General features: G+C 38.7%; 1 protein-coding gene across 6 annotated transcripts in view; it reads left to right on the top strand.

The window, feature by feature from the left end:
* FLNB (filamin B) overlaps positions 1-22,450 on the top strand; it is a 92,580-nt gene that overhangs the window by 23,321 nt on the left and 46,809 nt on the right. For all 6 annotated transcript variants that reach the window (XM_087709001.1, XM_087709002.1, XM_087709004.1 and 3 more), the window contains exons 2-9: positions 10,240-10,488; positions 11,348-11,445; positions 12,925-13,072; positions 14,388-14,506; positions 15,592-15,669; positions 17,652-17,814; positions 19,167-19,364; positions 21,275-21,412. In XM_087709001.1, coding sequence (XP_087565127.1) covers positions 10,240-10,488; positions 11,348-11,445; positions 12,925-13,072; positions 14,388-14,506; positions 15,592-15,669; positions 17,652-17,814; positions 19,167-19,364; positions 21,275-21,412 — 1,191 coding nt within the window. The remainder of the gene's footprint in view (positions 1-10,239; positions 10,489-11,347; positions 11,446-12,924; positions 13,073-14,387; positions 14,507-15,591; positions 15,670-17,651; positions 17,815-19,166; positions 19,365-21,274; positions 21,413-22,450) is intronic.

The following is a 22,450-nucleotide window of genomic DNA, read 5'->3' as shown; positions in this document are numbered from 1 at the left end:
ATTTTTGGAATATGAACAGTTTTTACTTGATGTTTATGAATGGCTTCGATTGGTGTTTTCTTCAATTCCAATTTTTTTTCATTAAAAATTCTGCACCCCTGCTTCACATTGATTTCATGATTTATTTTCCCCTATGGAGGATAATGGTTTTAACAGAGTATTTTTTGTGGAACTGAATATACCCTGTTCTTGGTAACAAAATCTTCTCTGTCCCTCAAAACATACAGTAATTTCTACTCGGTTTCTGAAATGATTACTAACCTTGAAAAAGCAACAGTGAAAAGCATGCCATGATGTTGATCATTTCAAGGATGAAGCATGTGATCCACAACCGCAGTCACCGTAGTTAGCAGCTGTAATGGGAGAAGGCAACACTTCAAACCCGAAAAATGTCAGTGATGAAGGAAGAGAGGGTTGTACTCTGGGGTTTGACTTTGTCCAGCTGCCCTTGCATTTGCTTCTTGGCAAAACCAGCAGCATCTTTCATTGAGGATTTTACAAGTACTTTTGAGTGAAGTACTGTAGTAATATACAGTTTATAGCACCCCAGTCTCCTCTCTCTATCCCATTGGTCAAACTAAAAATGCTAGATAATACACACAGCATCTTATACAGGATTCCCTTGTGATAACTGTGCTAATTTAGCTTGAAGAAGGTAATAAGTGGGGAGGAACATTCTGTTTTCTAAATAATATCTCTCAGAGGAGATTATTCAAAAAGAAAGCCTATTTAATCCCTGAGCAAATCCAGCACATGTTACATCATTGGCAAATGATTAAAAGTTTGAAAGCTGTGCTGGAAGGTGGAAGATCTGATGAGTTCCCAGGTGCTGCTGACCTACAACTTCCATTAGCTATATGAAGCTCTCCAGACAATCATCAGGAATCAAGACTGAGTCAAAGGCAGAAAAACAACCTAATAACGGAACGTAACCTGGTTTCTTTCTTTCTTTTTAGGATTGGCAGGTCTGCTTACTTTGACCTTCCCTTGGTGATACTCTAGCACAGCGGTTCTCAACCTGTGGGTCGCGACCCCTTTGGGGGTCAAACGACCCTTTCACGCCTAAGACCTCTAGGGCCTAGAGTCAATAACCAGAGAGGGGAAATAATTTGCCTGATGTTAGCCAACGGGAGCATTCTCCACGAGTGTGGAAAGGGAGGCGTTTTGCAGTGACAGACTCCGCACCGTAAACAGCTGGTTTCCGGTGCTTTCTGGGAAGTGTGGTCTTAAGGCGCTCCTTTTGCCTACCAAAATGCTGCCTGCTCTGGGATTAGTCGGTCACGTGTCACCTGCCCAGCTCTGCAGCGGCGGCCCTTGGGTGTAGTAGACATATGGCAGCAGGGGGCGCGAAGAAACAGGTCCACTTTGTCCAGTTGGAAGAAGAGGAGAGAGTGCGAGAAGAAGCAGGAGCCCTCGGGGACGCCGCTGGGGAGGATGTGGCCACCAGAGAGAGCTTGGAAGCTCTGCACCCCTCACCTTTCAGCCAGTTGTAAAGGTGGCCGATGGCAGTGGGTGAAGAAGCCAGGCAGGTGGCGGCCTTGGTGTGGGAAAGCTGGCAGTGGTGGTGGTGGCTTCCTGGCGGGCACTGAAATGGTGCATTTCTTGGGCCTAGTAAGGAGGCAGGAAAGCCAGGCACGGGCGAATGTGCCAGGCAGCCTCTCGAGTGACAGCTGGCTTCGCTCTCCAATGACCTTGCGGGTGCCTTGCTGTTATGGCCCAGCCCGCAGCTTCCTGGGAGCAGCGAAGGAAGTCCGGGGTTGGGCGCTGCCCTCTGGCACCCTTGAAAGAGCGACAGTCGGCAGACCCGACTGAGCTGCCCCGCTGGTGAGAGATCCGGCAGGGATCTCTGTGTTCCTTCAGAAGCAAACGTTGCCTTGCTGGAATAGGGACAAAGGGAGACCCTTCACCTCTTGGCCTGTTTTTATTCAAGCCTAACATACATCAACTTACCAGCCCACACTAGAGCCCAACATTTATGTTGCTAAGTGAGAAGTTTGTTGTGGGTTTCGCCCTGTTTTACCATTTTTCTTGCCACATCTGTCAAGTGAATCACTGCAAGTTAAGTTAGTAACACTGTTGTTAAGTGAATCAGGCTTAACAATTCATAACAGTAGCAAAATTACAGTTATGAAGTAGCAACGCAAATAATTTTATGGTTGGGGGTCACCACAACATGAGAAACTGTATTAAAGGGTTGCGGCATTGGGAAGGTTGAGAACCACTGCTCTAGCATTTGCTTACTCGTGTTTGTAAAAAACGCACCCCTCCTTTCTCTGTGTTATAGTTGCTAAGGGAACTGACTATGGCAGTTTATCATGTTTCCGCTGATTGTCTGCAAATTCCTTGTATTGTAGCAGAACAAAGTTTTAAAAAAGCAAAAAGCATATTCGCTCATTGTTGGAGTCCGTGGGTCCCAATTCACAATACGGTGACTAAGCAGGGACATGAGCTTTATCTCCAGTGGTGTAACAATTAGAATGTGAGCTTATCTTACATTTGAGGCAATTTTGAAAGTAGATTTCATTCTGGTACACTAAAGATCTTTCTCGCTCCCTCCCCACCTCTCTCACACACAAACACACATAAACACCAAAGTCCTCGACAGCATCTTTAAAAGAATTATTTGTAATAATCTTTCTGCAAGTGAGTTTTCTCTTAGTAAATATTTAACTTTGATCTTTAGGATGCATCTAATTTCCAAAGGCATAAGTATCTACTATACCTGTGATGGCAAACCTATAGCACATGTGCCAGAAGTGGTAGGCAGAGCCCTTTCTGCTGTCACTTGTGCCATTGCTCCAGGTCAGAACTCCGTGGCATTTCTTTTGTGAGCTTCTGTTTCCCTGCAAATGACAAAACTCACGAAAGAAAAAGATCTTGCCAGATGGTCTTTGGGTCTCTCCTGTGCATGCACACATGTATGTGGATGTGCATATTCATACATGCACGTGTTTGCACGCACACACCTTTCATTTTGGGCATGCACCTGTGTAGTTTGGGCACTCGGTGGATAAAAGGTTCACCATCCCTTTACTATACATTTGCTGAATCTCAATACTGATTCATCAATTGGAGCTCATAATGTGCTGCAATTCATGGTTGTAAAGACTACAACTCATGGTTGTATCATGGTTGAGAATACTACTCAATTAAATAACAATTCATGGTTAGGAGCTGGACAACATATTGTTACTATCAAAAGTGTCAGTTCCCCAAAGTTTGGATAATATCCAAAGTTATCTTGGAACAAATAACTTTATGCCCTAATTCCACACTTTTTTTTTTAGAACGGGCATTTGAAGGAAGCAAGAGGTTATTGTATTTGAAGTCATTCACTAATTGCAGTAACAGGGGACAATAGTGCACCAGACAGAACGGTCTCCTGGATAACCCCACATTTCTACTCCCATGGCACCCTGCCTCTCATAATATAGAGAGCCCCACATTGGATTTGTCATTTATTGCGTTTTATGCTAAAATAATGACCCTTGTGATCAGTGATTCCTGATGTTTCAGCTTCAGATTTATCTAATAGTTCTGAATTTAGTTTTGTTTTAAATAATTGCTGTTTTATTTAAATGTTATTCTCAATTGCTTAATGTGTGGAGAAACATCTTATACAGGTCGCCTTGACTTATGACCACAATTGAATCCAAAATTTCCATTGCTAAGCATGGCAGTTGTTAAGTGAGATTTACCCCTTTTTATGGCCTTTCTTGTCAGACATGTTAAGCAAATCACTGCAGTTGTTAAGCGGATCATGTGGTTGTTAAGCGAATCTGGCTTCCCCCATTGACTTTGCTTGTCGGAAGCTGGGAAGGTTACAAATGGTGACCACATGACCCTGGGACAGTGCAATTGTCATAAATACATGTCAGTTGCCCAAATTTTGATCATGTGGCTGCGGGGATGCTGCAACGACCATAAGTGTAGAAAGTGGCCGTAAGTTACTTTTTTCAGTGCCATTGTAACTTCGATGACTCAATGAATGGTTGTAAGTGAGGAGTGTCTGCAAATGTTCCAGATAAATTAGAGATTCCCAACCTTTAGGAGCTGATTGGCACTTTTAAAATATTGCAACTGTGTTATGAGCAGCCTTGCAAAAATGATGCTGGGGTGGTGCTGTTCTATTTATAGAATTGCTGCCATTTAAAGTTTACCTTGGCCAGTTGCTGCTTTTTAACTAGTATTACTAGTTAATTTCTGCACAATGTTCCCTACTATTCATTCTTATCTTTGGCCTCCTCCTAAAATGTGCCCATTGGTAAACAAAACACCCATTGGTAAACCCCTCCCCCCAACATTTTCTGTTTCGTAAAAAAAGCTTGGAAATAAAATGTAAGTTTTAGCTGGTGCTTTGCAGTGTGTACAATTTATTTTTAAAAAGTAGAGTAAACAGAAGGGCAGAGCAATGGGTGGGGTTGAAGTTCAATGGGCACATGAGTGCTGTGTTTGGAATCCTGAAATTAAATCATTCTATCTCAGCCTCTTCTCTTACACATCATCGCTGACTCCTGATGATTGCAGAGAGAAGTTTGTACAGTTTTCTTGGCAACCTTTTCGGAAGTAGTTTGCTGGTATCTTCTTCCTCGGGCTAAGAGTCCCAAACCAGCCAGCTGGCTTTTGTGCCTAAAGCAGGCTACAATTCGTGGATTTTAATCCAGCACTTCAATCAGTAGGCCAGACCTGCACAATTTGTACTGGAGAAAGGGACACAGTGATAAATTCAAAATCATTGCAGGTTGGTGCACCATCAGTTATTTAGCATATGTTTTGTTTGGCAGTGGCTGTCCCTCCCTGATGATGGTGAGGTTGTTTTTTTAAAAATAGCAGGCCACACAAGGCTGCTTGGTGGGCTGCATGTAGCTAACAATAGTGTGCAGGCCTGTGCAAGCCCACTCATTTAGCTTATTTTGCTCATCAAGTTAAATCACCATCCATAGACCATGCCTCCAAACAGGGTGTGGAGAACAATTAGCCCATATTTCTAGCACCAGAACCTACCTCTCCCTAAGCCCAACTCTATTGTTGATTTTTCATAGCAAAATTATTCACTTGAAAATAAAAACTTCAGAAAAGGTGAATTAAAACGCCTCTTTCATGGGATTGGGCTAGTGGTGAGTGAACAGGTCTAATCCCATCGGTATCAAAGGGATGCAAATTCCATCCTTTCACCTTCGTTGAAATGTATCTATGCCACAACTATCTGGAGATTATGAAGGGGAAAACATGTCCCTTGATTTCTGAAAGTTTTCCTGCCTCTGCTTTGATGAAGAAATCTATTATAAGATTTAAGAATATTTGATTGTATTTTTTACAATTCTTGTACAATTGTGAGACTGTAATTTTTCCTGTAACATTTCATGCAGTCTGCTGTGATACTGTGTAATTTAAAAATAAGTAAGAAGGTGAAAATAGATCACTTACTACCTAGTATTTTATTGATTTTTGTTAAAAAAATGCTTCCATTGTTTAAGAAAATCTTCAGGAAGTCTGAGCAAATCATACACTGGACTTCTCATAAATTGAAGTGTCCGCGAATAGCTTGTCACAACATTTCTTCTTCTTGGCTATTTTTCCTAATGTGATATAAATTCTTATACTTTGCAACAGTTCAATAAATTATAGTATTCTAGCAGAGTCACAGCATTGTGCAAGTTCAGTTTGTGGGTGGAAATTGTCACAGTCCTTAAACTTCAAAAATACATTTTGGCTGTTGAGCAATTGCTGTTGTAATCTGGCATGTTTAAGGCTTTACAATACTGTGTTTAGAGTCCAAGATGCAGCCACAAAGAGAATTTCATCATCTGGAGATAAATGTCTGCCCTGTAAGCATACTTTTGCATCTATTAAATATTACAATATAATTAAACATTGCTCCTCAAGCCTTAGGACTTAATAACTTGAGACTGGTAGTTCAGTTGCCTAAGTAATTTAAGATTGCAATCAACAATGACAGCATCTGGATGCAAATTACAGTACACTCTTAATTGACTAGGCAAAAGATCAAAGCCATTAACATTAAAATTATTGCCTGCAATGGAAGGAACTTTATTATTGAACACTTAGCTGCAGTTTGCCTGATTTGTAAAGTTTCATTCTTAACCTTACCTGGAAAATAAAACCTATAGGTGGCAGCATCTATATCACTTCACCTGGACAGGTGAAGACTTATTAGGTCAGGCTTAGTAACATTTTGAAGCATATTTGATTTGAAACCTTTTTAAACCAAACACATCTTGCATCTCAAATTAAGACAAAGAAACTTTGTTGTTTGGTGTTGCATGAATCCCGGAAAAGAACTTCTTTGCATCACCTAATATCTTTGGATTTCTTTCCTGTAATTGCTGCACAGTGCTTGTTCATTGCAAGTTGCTTCATAAGACATTTAATTATTAGAGCTGTAGAATGCTTTGGATATAATTTAGAAGTGTTTCACATAGCACTGGAGTGCAAATGCAGCTCCAGTTTATGACTCATTAAAGCAGTTGTATCTTTTCTGCAAAAGTTGCAGCTGCATAGTTCTGGAAACATCCATAGTTGTCTTAGTGAAACAAAGTTAAATGTTGCATTTGTACTCCTGTGCATTCTGAAGTATTTCTTCTGAATCAAATCTGAAACATTGCTCAAATCCTATCAACTATAGTAGCCAGATTTGAGTTTTGCATTCAGTTCTTAGTTTGTCGTTACAGCACTTTAAGAATAATTTACTATCTAACAACATTAATTGGGTCATACACACAAGATTAATTGTGGGCTAGCTGACTTTCCAAATCCAACTGGTCACCAAAATATTATTTAGGAACACAATATACTGTACTTGCTTTCTATTTCATGAACACTGAAGCAACATATAGAGATGTGGTAATGGGCATTAGAGAGGCATTTTGATATAGTTTAGGCATCAGCCTAGAAACCAGGAGACTAGGAGTGCTAGTTAAAAAGCCATAAGTGTGATCTTGGGCCACTCAAGTTGTCTCAGCCCTAAGAAGCAAGGCAATGGCAAACCATTTTTGAAAATTTTTTGACAAGAAAACTGTAGGGATTTGTCTAGGCAGTCTTTGAAAATCATATTAGACCAGCCAGAGTTGTCAAATCAGCAACCTTGAAATTTAAATTATTAATAATATCATTCACTTATTCTAGATTATTCCTATTCCCCACATATCTTACTTAGAACAAAAGAACAATAGACAGCACAAAGTATAGGCTTAGCATTTGAAAGGTCCCAGGTTCAAAGCTTGCATTTCCAGATCTAGAAGCAATTTTCTTCCCAGAGCTAGTGGCAGTTAATATAGATAAATATTAGCTATCTAATCTAAATAGTGTACATCTTCTCACAGTGCATAATTAATCTCAGGAATTCATTTGCACAAAGCATGGTGATGGCTGTTACTTTGGATGTCTATAAAGGGGAGTTGTAAATTAATGAGGGAGAGAGGTCTTACCAAAGCTTTTGAAGAATCAGTTACCTCTGAGCTGAAGTTGGCATGCTTCCAGTAGTCTCTACTAGGACCCACAATGACTATAATCATCCCAGAGGCAATTACTTGGACACAGCAAGAAACCAAATGTGAAATGGCTTTGGGTCTTGGCTTAGAGTTTTATTTGGGTATGATATCACTGTCTCTGTTCTTAAACAATTGGTTAAAAAAGTTTTGCTGATAGTTTTAAGCAAGTAGAATTATTTTGCTCAAACTTTAGGCCTTGTGCCATTTCAAGCATTTATTCCATAACAACATTTCATACAAACTTTTCCCCCCCACTAAAATCTGTTATTAAATTTCAAAACCTTGGGTTAAAACTCAAATGTGGGATAACTGCTTTGGCATGAGCTGAAAAACAAATGGTTCAGACCTTTGTATGATAGATTGTGTTTAATCCTTAGATGTAGTGATTCGTAATCTTCATTGTTCCTATGCAGCACAAGATTCATTCTTGTCAGCCAAGGTCCAGAATTTAAATCAAGACAGAATTGTAATCTGACAGAAGAGCAATTGCCTAGTGTTACCAGCTAGATAGAATTTGAAATCTGTATTCCAGCTCTTCACTCTCATCTCTTTGGTTTGCAATCTGCTTCATGCTCAGTTAAATATTAAGCCAGAGCCTCTAGGAAGATAGGTGAAACATTAAGCCACAGGAACAATTCATTCTTCATGAAGAATGATGAAGAAATATTTACTTTATGTATATCTATCAAAAAGAGGGTTGTTACTTACCTGATACGCCTCTTCTCATAGTGGGGGAGGAGTATCCAGGATGGGTTGACCTTATGTTCTCATTGATTGGACTGAGTCAGATAAGCTCTTGGGATATGCCCCTGGTCCACCAGGCACTGCCCAGTTATCGGCGAAGAACTCTATCCATTGTGCCATCCATTCCAGACGTTTGTTATGGTTTCAACTTTTTATTGAGTTATAACTTTAACATATTAGTGCAACATCCATCATGACACATGTTACATTACCATGTCAGGAAGGGTCTGGATACTCCTCCCCCACTATGAGAAGAGGCGTATCAGGAGTATCAGGCGTATCACCCTGTGGGGAGCTCGGGGAGCTGTCCAGCTCACTTGCGGCTGCTGCTGTAGGTAGACGAATTATTCCTTTTCTTTTCTTTAAAATTCTTCCAAATTATCGGAGATCCAGGATGACAAACTGTCCAGTTGAGGGACTGAATCGATAACTGGGCGGTGCCTGGTGGACCAGGGAGCTTATCCCAAGAGCTTATCTGACTCAGTCCAATCAACGAGAGGATAAGGTCAACCCATCCTGGATACTCCTCCCCTCACTCTGGAGAAATATAGGCCTATCTTGTTGCCCACTGTGACTACCATGACGGTTCCATGAAGCTATACAAACATTCTTTTCTTTCTGAGAAAAGGTATTATGCTAAATATGATATATTTGGTGCTGTTTGAATTGTGAACAGAGTTCTGACTGGGTAGACTTTATAGATTCATAATACAATCTACTTTGTGTTTCACTATAGCCCTCAAATGGGATCAGGGTGCAGATTTTCCAGATCTCTTAGAAATTGTCAGTAGATCCTCAACATACTTTCTCCTGAGATAATAATATGCTTAAACTTTGTACCTTCATTGCCTGCTTGAGCTAAATTGAATTTGGGAATCATTGAATGAAGTTGGAAATTCCCAACCGTTCTTGGTTAGTGGGCCCATTTAGGTTATTGCTATATTGCAGGAAATGCCATGGTGGGCATGGCCATTCATAAAATATCTTCCCACTGAAGTTGCTCTTCATCTCCTTCTCTTTCTCCATAATGCTTTCTATTAACTTAACTCAAGTCTGTCTTTAGTTTTGGCAGGCAGCCAAAAAAAGCATTGGACTGAAAACTCTATACTTTTTATTTTCTATGAAAGTCTCCATGTGATATTTATTTCTGGAAATAAAGGTTATGGTTGAGACTGGTGTTTGGCTTTGAAATGTGCTCACTTTCCTTATAATTTTAGTTAAATAATCAGAAATATGGGTATGGAGATTTGACAGATGCCAAGAAAGGAGTCTGTGGTCACATTGATATCCACATGCGCACATTGGGAATCCAAGCTCCTGACTGTGATTCATTGTAGCAGACTAAATACCTTCTTTCATATACAGAAAAGATCCCTGAGCTAAGGTCTCACTTAAAGACAACCCCTAGATACAAACGGGCAGCCTATTACTAAAAATGGGGGATGGCATTCACCATCCCTGAGCTGACAAACCACTGTATTTTAAAAAAATATGTAGCCTGTTTTCAGCGGTTCCTGAAAGCATAGGGCAGCTTTGGCAGTTCATCAGCTTGAGCCTCTGTGGCCCAGTAGTTAGAGTGCAGTACTTCAGGCTACTTCTGCTGCCTGCTAGCTTCCTGCAATTTGACTGTTCAAATCTCAACAGGCTCAAGGTTGACTCAGCCTCCCATCCTTCCAAGGTGGGTAAAATAAGGACCCAAATTGTTGGGGGCAATATGCTGACTCTGTAAACCACTTAGAGAGGGCTATAAAGGACTGTAAAGCGATATATAAGTCTAAGTGCTATTGCTATTGAGGAAAGACAATGCTGTCTGCCATTTTTAATAATAGGAGCTTCTTTGTAAGTACAAGTTCTGATTTACCTATTCAACTATTAACTATTCAAGTTAAATACAGAATTACGAATTCAACTTGTTCTTAACCTGAGGGCTGCCTGTATAAATGCGACACTTAATGGAATGGCAATTCTCTTCTTCTCTTTTCAGATAGTAAAGCTATTGTTGATGGAAATTTGAAGCTAATCCTAGGCTTAGTATGGACCCTTATCCTCCACTATTCAATCTCTATGCCAGTGTGGGAAGATGAAGGAGATGATGATGCCAAGAAACAAACACCTAAACAGAGACTGCTGGGATGGATTCAGAACAAAATCCCGTATCTCCCAATAACAAACTTTAACCAAAATTGGCAAGATGGAAAAGCACTGGGTGCCTTGGTTGATAGCTGTGCTCCAGGTAAGCCTCCTGTGGTTTTTCTTTTTACATCGCATACAGCAATAACTGAGAGCTTTGGACATAAATAACATTTTTGTAACCTGCACTTGCACTCAGCATTTTGTGGATTGCGAACTGTGGGAAACATTGGGTAGTGTTATGTAAACAGAACTGTTTTATGTTGGTGCTGGTGTTTGATGTTACATTTTTTAAAAAAAAGAGCTTTAGAGAGTAAGCTACTCTTTTGATTTCTCTGTTCCAAAATAATGGGGAACCATGCTGTTAATGTTTGGCAGCTGGGTTCTTTGGGGACTACAAAGAAGCCTCTTGAGAATTTTGTTTATCTGTACCCCCCTTTTAAAATTATTTTTACAAATAATTCAAGGCGGCAAGCATATTCAACATACCTTCCTCCTCCTATTTTCCCCACAAAGACAATCCTATGAAGTGGGTTGGGCTGAGAGAGAATGACTGGCCCAAAGTCACCTAGCTAATTTTCGTGGCTAAGGCTATAATGGAATGAGTTTTCAGAGCTTGTTTTTCAACCATGATGTAAATTGTATTCTTTACTAAGAAAACCTTTGTGCTTGATAAGGGTCATAGAAATTAGTAGCTGTACTGGTTGCCATTGACATTGGCGTTTCTTGAAAAACGCCCAACTTTGGAATCTTTAGACTTGTTCTATTATAAAAGCAGTTCCCCCCCTCCCCAAGTGGGATGGGTGGGTTTTTGGCTTTGCTCTGCAGTGAAAACTTTGGCTGACAATCACCACTTTCTAATTTAGGATATAGTTGGTGCCACTCAAGTAATTTTGGGAGGGCTAAATGTACATGCTTCTTTAATGACAGAGATTTAACTTTTCCCTAATTCCTATCTTCAGGTCTCTGCCCAGACTGGGAAAGTTGGGATCCTAAGAAGCCTGTAAATAATGCTCGTGAAGCTATGCAGCAAGCAGATGATTGGTTAGGTGTTCCTCAGGTATGGAAAAGGGATAGGCTTCAGTATATCTAAGGCGTAGCCTATAAACTGAACAGCCACATTTGATTAATGTTTAGGAACAACATTATTTACTTGTCAGAATATGGAATGTGACTAATTCAATAATGTGTTAATGCAAATAATGTACTTCTTGTATGAAATAGAAGTGGATACTTTGTGAAAGCTTCTTCAGAATATATTTGAAGACTTTATTTTTCAATAATAATAATAATAATAATAATAGTAGTAGTAGTAGTAGTAGTAGTAGTAGTAGTAATTCAGCTGCTATAAAAAAATTGCGCAGATTATAAATTGCGGCACAATTCAGTAGCACAAATGATCCATTGGAATTTGTGCAAAAATTATAATATTAAAACAGCAACAAACTGATGGGAACATCAGCCTGAAAAAGTCACCGAAAATCAGATGGTCAAGATCTTGTGGGATTTTCGCATACAAACGGACAAAATACACCAGACATCACACTGGTTGAGAAAAACAAGGTTACAATCATAGATATTGCAATACCAGGTGATAGCAGGATCAATGAGAACGAATGTGAAAAAAATAGCAAAATACCAGGACTTAAAAATCGAAATTCAATGACTATGGCACAAACCAGCAGTGGTAATTCCAGTGGTAATCGGCACACTGGGTGCTATTCCAAAAGCACTGGAATTACATTTAAAACAGTTAAAAATTGACAAAATCACCATCAGTCAAATGCAAAAAGCCGCACTGCTTGGATCTGCACGCATATTATGAAAATACGTTACAACGTCCTAGGCCCCTGGGTGGGGCCCGACTAGTAATCAATGCCAAATCCGGCGAAACAACTGGCCGCTGTGATACAATTGTATAATAATAATTTACAAATAGTACCAATTCCATTTTTAACTGAAAATTCTATTCTATTCTAAAAATAAAATCATTTTGGCTTTGTCAAAATTTCAGATTGATTCTGCTCACAAAAGGATTCAGTTGCATCATAGCTTATCAGTGTATAATAATCAGCCTTCAGAGCTGCCCATTTCTATTTCTATTGTAAAAATAGAAAAAAAAAACTGAGAAAAATGTTTCTCAGCTGGAAATGTTTGCTCTCTAATCCAACCTGTCTAAATAGCACCTGAATGAGATGGTGTTAAAGTAGATTAAAGACTCTTTATGTTTTTATGTACATTTCAGATCATGCCATTTATAATTGCTTTTTTTCTGGGAGTGATGAGATATCTAAACATGTTACTATATATACCTAACATCTATGGGACCCAGCAGAACATTACACTTACTGTCAATTTTGAATGACAGTAATAGTATCATTTTATAGATAGATTAGAACCTTATGTACATTTTTGAAAAGGCTATTTGCCTTTATTAATGCGTTTAGTTAACCATAGTTCCAATCCTAAGGAAATAGTTAAGGAGCAGGAATATTGGCAAGGAAGATGAAGGCCCACTTAACACTATGGTTTTTTTTAGGTCATCGCTCCTGAAGAAATCATACATCCTGATGTGGACGAACACTCTGTAATGACTTATTTGTCACAATTCCCCAAAGCAAAGCTGAAACCAGGTGCTCCTTTGAAACCTAAGCTTAATCCAAAGAAGGCAAGAGCATATGGCAGAGGTAAGGTGCTACGTATGTAATCTGGCTTTGGTCCCTGAACTGGCATTAATGTATTATGGTTTGCTTTGGAGCCCTGTTTTGTTTTGTTTGAATTTGTCTGTGTGGTTTTAAGTTTCATACGTTTTTATAGATTTTTATTTGTTTGTTACACTGTGCAGACACTATTGGAATTGGCAGCTATAATGCATTTAAATAATAAATAGGCAACACTTGGTACATTTATAACTCTGATGGAAGAACTAATCGATTCTTACTACGTAGCCAAACATCTATATTTCATTGTGTTCGTTTGGTGCACTGCTAACATTCAGAAATGTGGAAATTGTCCAAAAGGCACTCCTACTTTCATATGAATTCCCCAATCCTGTGAGAACCAGTTCAGCGAGACTATTATTTTTGTATCTATTATGTTTCTTTACACCACATTCTTGAGCAGATTATTGTCTATGTCCCTAGACTTAAGCCTTTGTATTCCATCACTGTCAGGTAGATATAACTAGCTTGAAAAAGTAGATGAAAACATGGGCAGAGTTAAGTCATAGATATTATTTGAAGTAAGATCACATCACCCAAGGAAAGTATTTTTTTTAGATACACACATAGACAGTTCTGTATGTGTGCATCTTAAAAAGTCATGTATAAGTTTGTTTATTGTATATTATAAGCTGGTTTTATTATAAGTAAGCTTGCAGGACTTTTTCCAAATCTAGGGGGAACGTCTGGACAGATTTAGCTTTACATTAACTCATCTTTTGGTAATTTGTTTGGAGGAACATTTGAATTTTCTAAACAATGGAAAAAATAGTGGACAAAGGTCTCCCTGGAAAAAAACAAGGTTTCTTGAGGGTAGAATAATCCAAGACAATGGAAACATGCCTGTGTTTTAAGGAACAAAGCTATCACAATTTGTAGATGTTAGGACCATGCCCACTTCAAATTATATTGAGGCAGTTTTCAGCAGCTATTCTTGTGCTAGTAACGCTCTAATTGTTGTATTTTATGGACACTAAAGGGAATGTAGAGGACTGTATAAATACTTGTTTTTAGAAATCTCCTAGATATGTGAGGGAGAAGAAAACATTAAAAGAATGGGAATCACTGGTTCAGGAGTATTGGAGCATTGCAAAGCTAGATTTACAGGATTGCTGGCCACTATTTTGGATGACTTAAGCAAACTTAAATGACATCCATAACGTTGTCTGCCAGTGGTGATTAGTCATGATAATTTAATTCAGTGTTAATTCTGAGAGCATATCAAGATTCAGTAAATGAATATCTTTACACATAAGCATGTTTTTTTAAAATGTGTTTACAGGAATTGAACCTCATGGAAATATGGTCAGACAACCTGCCTGCTTCACTGTTGATACTATCAGTGCTGGTCAAGGTGAAGTAATGGTTTTCATAGAAGATCCAGAAGGAAACAGAGAAGAGGTGTGCTTATTGAGGAATGTTGGGTAGAATGAACAATTGCTTCAGCTTATTTTCTTGTAATTGGAAAATGATGATCTTGCACGAGTGTATTTATTTAGAATGAGTTTCATGAATTTCTATTAGTTTGACTAATAGACTGCATGCATAAGAACTGGGATTCACTCCTTAGTTCAGGTACTAAGCTATTTATTTATTCAGTTTCTATGTCAATTGTCTGAATTCTTAGAACAGTTACACAGTTAGAATGCAATATATCAAAAACAGAGGAAGGTGCAAAGATGAATGTGGAAATTAACTATTAAAATAATTGAAAAAGAGATGTATTTGGCTGTTCTAAAGGCAGGGAAACAGGGAGCCAAATAGATCTCCCAAAGATTGTTTCTAACATTCTGTGAAGGACTTAGGAAAAGTTGATTGAGCACAGCCTTTTCCGTGTATATCAACAAACTCTAGGGACATCTTGAGCTATTGATTATAATATCTACACATGTTCAGAATGGAAAAGATTTTTTTTCAGACTGGTCCTAAGCCATTGAGGATTTATAATGGGAGAGCTTATACCCTTTGTTATCCTGTTGTTAGGCAAAATCATATTTATTTCAGTACACTTTTGATGTATAGATTGGTCTGATTGCTAAGGTGAATTTGTGTTACATACTCTCTACTGATGGGTTTACAATTGATATAGGTTTGATTTGCATGTGTGATTATCCTTCTGTTACACTTATTAGTTTCTCTGAATGGCATGTTTGATGGAAATTTAGACTAGAGTATGAATCCAGTAAATAAGTTTTGCAGTGTCTGTTGCATTACAAAACAATATTAGACACTTCTATAACTAGAAAATTAAGATTGGCTCTTTCATGTCATCTTCTATGATGCTATGATCCGTCTATGATGATGTTCTAATGGAGGGCTCTGTTTCAATGGGAGTATTTTTGTTGGTGTTTGTTTGGGATGAAAGAGAGACTGTGGTAAACTTTTCTTGTGGAGGAGCATTTTTCCAAAGGTGTTCTTTTAGGCTTAGATACCAGGAAATGCCTGCAAATTCTTAGTGAAAATATTGCACTAATGTTTCTTTTTAGGCCACAGTGACACCTGACAGTGACAAGAACAAGACATTTGCTGTTCAGTACCTGCCAAAAGTTACAGGTCTTCACAAGGTAAGGCAATTTGAAGACTGTAGGGAGGAAAACTAGAACTGAACTGAGAAATGTTTTTGTAATGTATGGTAATTGCAGCAATAGTGATGCTTCACAATAACTTCTCCTCCTGGAATATACATTTGCCACCCCAGCATCTTGTTGTAGTTTATTTATTTATAGGCCGCCCTTTTCCCTGAGGGGACTCAGGGCGGCTTACAATCAAAAAAGGAAGGGGAGTGTAGGACAGTACAAAAAAAAGAAATGTGCACAAAGTAAAGTAAACTATAAAACTCAACATTCACTCAGCATTCGGGAGGGGCAAAATAAGATTATCCCCAGGCCTGACGGGTTAGCCAGTTCTTGAGGGCTGTACGGAAGGCCTGGACGGTGGTGAGGGTACGAATCTCCACGGGGAGATTGTTCCATAGTGTCGGAGCCGCAACAGAGAAGGCTCTCCTCCGAGTAGTCGCCAGTCGGCACTGACTGGCGGATGGAATACGGAGGAGGCCAACTCTATGCGATCTGATGGGACGCAGGGAGGTAATTGGCAGGTAATCTTAATAGTTTGGCTTACCAATTATGAAGCATCTCATGGAAGCAAACCCAAAAACTTTATCTTGTATTTCTGGGGCTTCATGAAATTCGACCCAAATAAATGGTGAAGCATTTTGATTTGTTTAAAGTCAACTCATCCGCTATTATTTAAACTATTAAATGTCTTTTCAGCCACGTCTCTAGGTAGTCCTCAACTTACAATTGTAATTGAACCTGGAATTATGGTTCTAAGTCATGTGGGTTGTTAAGTGGGTCACCAGGTGACCATGACTGATTTTATTCCTTTTTAAAGCAGTCATTAAGTGAATTATCACAGTAGTTAAGTGAATCCCTTGGTTGTTAAGTGAATCCAGTGTCCACAGTGGGCTTTTTTTAACGTAAACTGGAAGGAAATGCCTGTTCACCAAAATGTGATGAATTACAGTCATGTAACCATATTAATTTTGATATAGGTTTTACTCAGGGATTTTCAATGCTTCAGATCCATAGCCCAAAGTTTGCTTTGGAGGTGGCATAGGTCTCTTAATGCATCTCTTAATTCATCTTTGAAGAAGTTGTGTCCCAAGAAAATTCACATTTGAATTAAGGAGAGACTAGCACAGAGGTGTCAAACTTTATTTCATTGAGGTCCGCATCAGGGTTGTGTTTGACCTTGAGGGCCGGGATGGGTGTAGCCAGAGTTGGCGTGGTGCCACTCATGTTGGGGGCACCTGTGGCAGCCCAAGTGCTCTGCCAGCAAAAATAGGCTCTCGAGCTCAGTTTCCAGCTGTGTCATCCTCCTGCAACCCTCTGCCAGTGAAAATGGAGCTCGGGAGGACGGCCTCTCGAACTGTGTTTTCGCTGGCAGAGCATTGCAGAAGGCCGTCGCAGCTGGAAACGGAGCTCGGGAGCACATTTTCAATGGCAGAGGCACTGCGGGCCGGTCCCTCACTGTTTCCACAGTGATCCTGTGGGACAGATCTAATTACTCTGTGGGACAGATCCATCCCATGGACCTTGGGTTTAACACCCCTGCTCTAGCAGCATCCCTGTGCTCATTTTAAAGCACCATTTGATGCTTCCTTAACTCTGTTTTCCTCTCAGTGGTGATTTTTCTACTGACAGTAATCACCCACCAGAGGCTTCATTTTCATTACCTTTCTAAAATACAGGCGAAAGGGGCCGCAGTGCTTGGGGTTGGAGATGGAGTCTTTTCTAAGAAAAGGGTCCTCAACACAGAAACTCTGTCTACATCCCTTTGATGGCAGGAACTTTAAACATATCTTTTTAAGATAAGCAATTGGATGATTTGGTTATGGAAAGAGATGCCTTTGGAGATACTTCAATGCTATGTGACCACAGCAACTTTCATTGGCCAGGAGATGGTCTGCCACAAATTGCATCAGTTGCCAAATGCATTGCAGTGGTCTGCTATATCTGATGTGAATATTCTTAAATTTCTTTAGGTTACAGTTCTGTTTGCTGGCCAGCATATTGCAAAGAGTCCATTTGAAGTAGATGTTGATAAAGCCCAGGGAGATGCCAGTAAAGTAACAGCCAAAGGTCCAGGCTTGGAAACAACTGGAAATATAGCTAATAAGCCTACTTACTTTGACATCTACACAGCAGGTAAGATGGACTAAACAAATTTGTAGGAATATTTTAAGATTGTGTATAATGTCACATTGTAATAAGCTGGAGCAAACTGAAATTGCTTGATATCTGAACCCTTCATTTGCACATTTGAAGAAATTAAAATTTTATTTAACAATTAGATAAAGTTAATAAGACTATTCATTGTTTCTTTAATATAGTGACATTGAAAACTATTGTTTTGGAGAACATTTGAACAGGCCTTTAGAGCAGAGGTGGTATTCAGCAGCTTCTGACCAGTTCTGGAGAACTGGTAGCAGAAATATTGAGTAGTTCAGAGAACCGATAAATACCAGCTCTGACTGGCCCCGCCCCCATCTGTTCTCCTCCTCTTGAGTCCCAGCTAATCGGGAGGAAATGGGGATTTTGCAGTAACCTTCCCCTGGAGAGGGGAGGGAATGGAAATTTTACAGAATCCTTCCCCTCAAATGGGGTGGGACTGGAGATTTTACAGTATCCTTCCCTTGCCATGCCCACAGATCTGGTAGTAAAAAATTTTGAATCCTACCACTGCTTTAGAGGTCATGAATTCTACAGTCTACTTTAGATTAAACCTTTGTGTTCAGAAATATTTCCTCAGAAAATTACAGATGAAAGATTTTCCAATTTCAGCAAAAAAAAAAGCCCACAAAAGCTTTCCAGTCTTTTATTAAAGTTTTGATTGTTTTACTCTTGACTGGCCAGGTCAATCTGACAATTTCTATGAATTCTGGCATACTTACAATTTATTTCTCCATCATGGATGGGCATTTTGAATTGTTGCTCTTTTTGAATTGCATCAGTCATCGTTGACTTGACTAATGTTTCTCCACAGTCTGCTAGATGATGAAGTAACTAGGTGTGGCATTTTGTTGCTGATGAACTTTGCATGGAAAGTTAATTTTTAGTTAACTTTACTTTGCTAAAGATACCAAAGATTTCCCAATCAGGATGCACATTTTAGGCCGTATTGCAGAAGAAACATTTGCTTCTTTTGACCTAAATGATTTTCGAAATACCTAGTTTGAAAAAAACCACTAGTTTTTTTAAATGCTAGCTTTTTTATCTCAGATATTAGCATCTTTCAATTCTGCCAATTTGACTTTTATTTTCAGATTTTAGGGCTTCAGTCAAATACATTGTGTTGAATATTTGCAATAAATTGGATGCCCCTGAAGGCAAAATTGCATCATATTAAAATCCTATTAATCCTGTATAACTTTCATTCTCCTTACTAATAGATTTTTAATATGCATTTCCCTTGTCTCTCCTATATAATTGGCCTCTAGCTCTACAGTTAATTATGGAAGCTACATAAGCTATGGAAGCTTATCTCTTCTGTCTTCTAGGTGCTGGTGTTGGTGATATAGGTGTAGAGGTTGAAGATCCTCAAGGAATAAACATTGCTGAGGTTATGGTAGAAGACAAAGGAAATCAAGTTCACCGCTGTGTTTATAAGCCTCTTCAAGCTGGTCCTCACACTGTAAAAATAGTATTTGCTGGAGAGCATGTTCCAAAGAGTCCTTGGGGTATTCTTGTTGGTGAAGGTATGTTTTAGAGATGGATGAAATAATATATGCATATTCATATTAGCACTTATATGGATACATTTAAAAAAATACAAATACAAGCTATTTTTTAAAAAAGTTATCAACATTCTGGCTTGGTGAAGAGTGATTAAATTATTCCTTGAAAACTCTTTACTAACTAAATGTAATTGATCTGCCATTCTAAATGGTCCTGTTTTTTCTTTTTGGCACGTCTGCAGTAGAGTACCTTCTTGCTATATTTCTTAAACCCGCTATATTTTCTTTATTTTTGTATCATAACTCTTTTTCCCCCTTCTGAAATGATACTGGCTTTCTATCCTTGCTTACTCCTGTGCTTTCAGACCTCTGCTTACTTCTCCTGAGCCACTCTCAATTTGTGGGAAGTTGGACTTCACTGCTATTGACTTCCTAGTTGAGCAAGCTCTTGTCGGTAAGATGTGTTCAGGGTGACCATGTATGTGTTGCCTTTTTTATCCCTGGAAATCTATTCTGTAAGTTTGCAATTTAACGAAATGCTTCAGAATGTTGCAAGCAATTTCTCGGATTAGGCAGATTCTTGCAAGCAGCCTTCAAGAGGTTGGACTGCCTTACTGCAAATAGCCAACTTGGTTGTAGGAGACTTGAAAGTAGAAAATTATCAATTGGGCTTAAACTTTAGCTTGCTGTTCATATCTTCATTTTGCTAAAGCGAGCACACAGGGAAAGAACAGCTAATGCATATAGAAAAAATGTTTAGGAAAAGTGAAATGCTATACATGCATGGTCAGAGTAGTTGCTGTGGAGTATATGCTAATACCTTCAAAGAAAAAGTGGCTGATTGCAGAAAGATATTTACTGAATTGGGCTGTTGCAAGATGTTTGGGGTATGTTTAGGAAAGCTGCAATATCATGCTTAGACAAAAGGTGATATGTAGGTTCTTAGCTTAATCCAGGGAGAAGCAATATAGTGCCTGCCAAATATGTTGTCTCTTGAATTTTTAAATTTTTTTAAAATAAAAATAAGAACAAATAAATGGAAAATTAGCATATTCTGCAAGCAGCGAGTCAGCTTATAGCTGTGACTTTTAAAGACATTCTTGCAAGAAATAAAAACAGTTGATAGCTGTAGTAAAGTTCTATGTTTAGAACTGTGCACACTTACTTAGAAAAAAGTAATTTAGAATATCAGAGGATATCTTGATATGATTAACTATGCACCCATCACAACAATTTACCAGACAGGCCTTTCCAATGGAAATGCTTTGTTAGAACCTCCATATGTCCTCAAAATGGTAAATGTTTTCTCTTGTTGCAAAATGCCCCCGGCTTGATCTTTTCTAAGCTGCCTTCTACCCCCTCCCCCTAAAGTTTCTGTCTATTAATTATTCCAATATATCTAGTAATATTTGAAGACCATTTGCATGTTTCTTTCCCGCTATATTAGAATTTCCTGTTCCAAGCACATTTCTGTGGTGGGCTTACCTGGATTATTTAGTTAATTTCTATGGAACTCTTTTACTATATTGTGCTTGCTTTCTCCTATTTTTCCTTCCCCCTTCCAAAACACTTGAAACTGATTCTGAAAATTTGTTTAAGCTAGAAAGCTTCATGCTTTTACAATTGGAGTTTTAGAAATGGGAGTATTTGGTTGCCTTTTACTGTGGTCAAATACGTAGCTGTTCTACTACAACCATTGACAAAAGGCTTATTAATATTCAGTATATTTGTATGCGTACATTACAAAGTAAAGACTTTAACCAAGAACAGGCTTCTTAAGACTACAAAATGGTATTCAGGTTTTGCATTTCATGTAATGTCTTATCCATCTTAAAGGAAGCCAAGAGAAGCTGTTCCAGCCTGGCTTGGTTAAATTAAATATCTTTAGGAATCAAAGGCTGCATTCATGTCTGTCTGCAATTTGCTTGTAGCCTGCAATCCAAATGCCTGCCGTGCCAGTGGTAGGGGCCTCCAACCCAAAGGAGTTAGGATCAGAGAAACTGCAGACTTCAAGGTTGATACTAAAGCCGCAGGGAGTGGAGATATCCATGTGGCAATAAAAGGACCAAGTAAGTGTTGAACTTTTTTTTTGGTGTGCATTGCTTTGCACCGTGATATGAGTCTTTTGCAAACAACTCCAATCAGGCACTGATTCTGCTATCTGCATGTTGGCTTTGCTTCTCAAGAGAACTCTAGAAGTGAAATAGAGCACCACTTTTCACTGAGATATTTATTTAATATATGGATACAAGCAGGAAAACACAAATTTCACTTGAAATAACATATTATTTACATGTTCATATAGAATTAACTTGAACTACATAACCCCATGTGTAAGCTTTGTAATCTTTGATATGGAATCATATATTTGATGAGGCTCTTGGCCAAAATGTCTATGTAGGAAAATCCTTATTCTATGACAAGACTAAACTTGTAGGAAAACATAACTTGAAAAAAACAAAACCCTAGTAATTCTGATATGCAAAATGGGCAGAATAGACTTTCAAAGTTCAATTCTCCAACTTACAGAAGAGAAGCTACTTTCTAACTCCAACTTGAGATTCCCTCTGTGTGTGTTTATGTGTGTGTTTGCGTGTTTGTGTATAGACCAAATCACACTACATGAATCAACTTTTGGTGAAGTTACTCAACCTTTTTGAAAGAGATACTGATATCTTACGGAAAAGTTGATAACCCGCAAGGTTAATTTCAGATAGGAACATTAACAGAAGAGATTTGCATAACAAGTCTGATTGGTATATTTGGCCAACCCTTTTTAACTAGTCTTGAAATAGTTTACATATGTTGAATGCAACTGGTGTGATCATATCAGGTTTTCAAAACAGTCATTTTTTTCCTTCCTTGTCTATAGACTGATGACAAAAATAACTCAGAACATTACACTTTACATATTCCCTGGAGTGGAAAACCACAAACAAACTAGGGTCTTTAAATTGAGACATCATGATTTTTTAAAAAATTCTTTAGTTTAATAAAACTACATCAGTGTAGAAATCACAATGAACTGAAAGATCATCTATGTTGCAGTCAGCTCTTCAATTTTGGGAACATAGCCTGCTTTGAAAGAGATTTCTGGCCTCCAGATT

This window comes from Thamnophis sirtalis, unplaced genomic scaffold, assembly GCF_051295495.1.
Source record: "Thamnophis sirtalis isolate CommonGarterSnake01/CBP01778 unplaced genomic scaffold, rThaSir2_p1.2 scaffold_3, whole genome shotgun sequence".
NCBI lineage: Eukaryota > Metazoa > Chordata > Lepidosauria > Squamata > Natricidae > Thamnophis > Thamnophis sirtalis.
The sequence above is the reverse complement of the archived record's forward strand: the minus strand, read 5'-3'. Positions and strand labels throughout refer to the sequence as shown.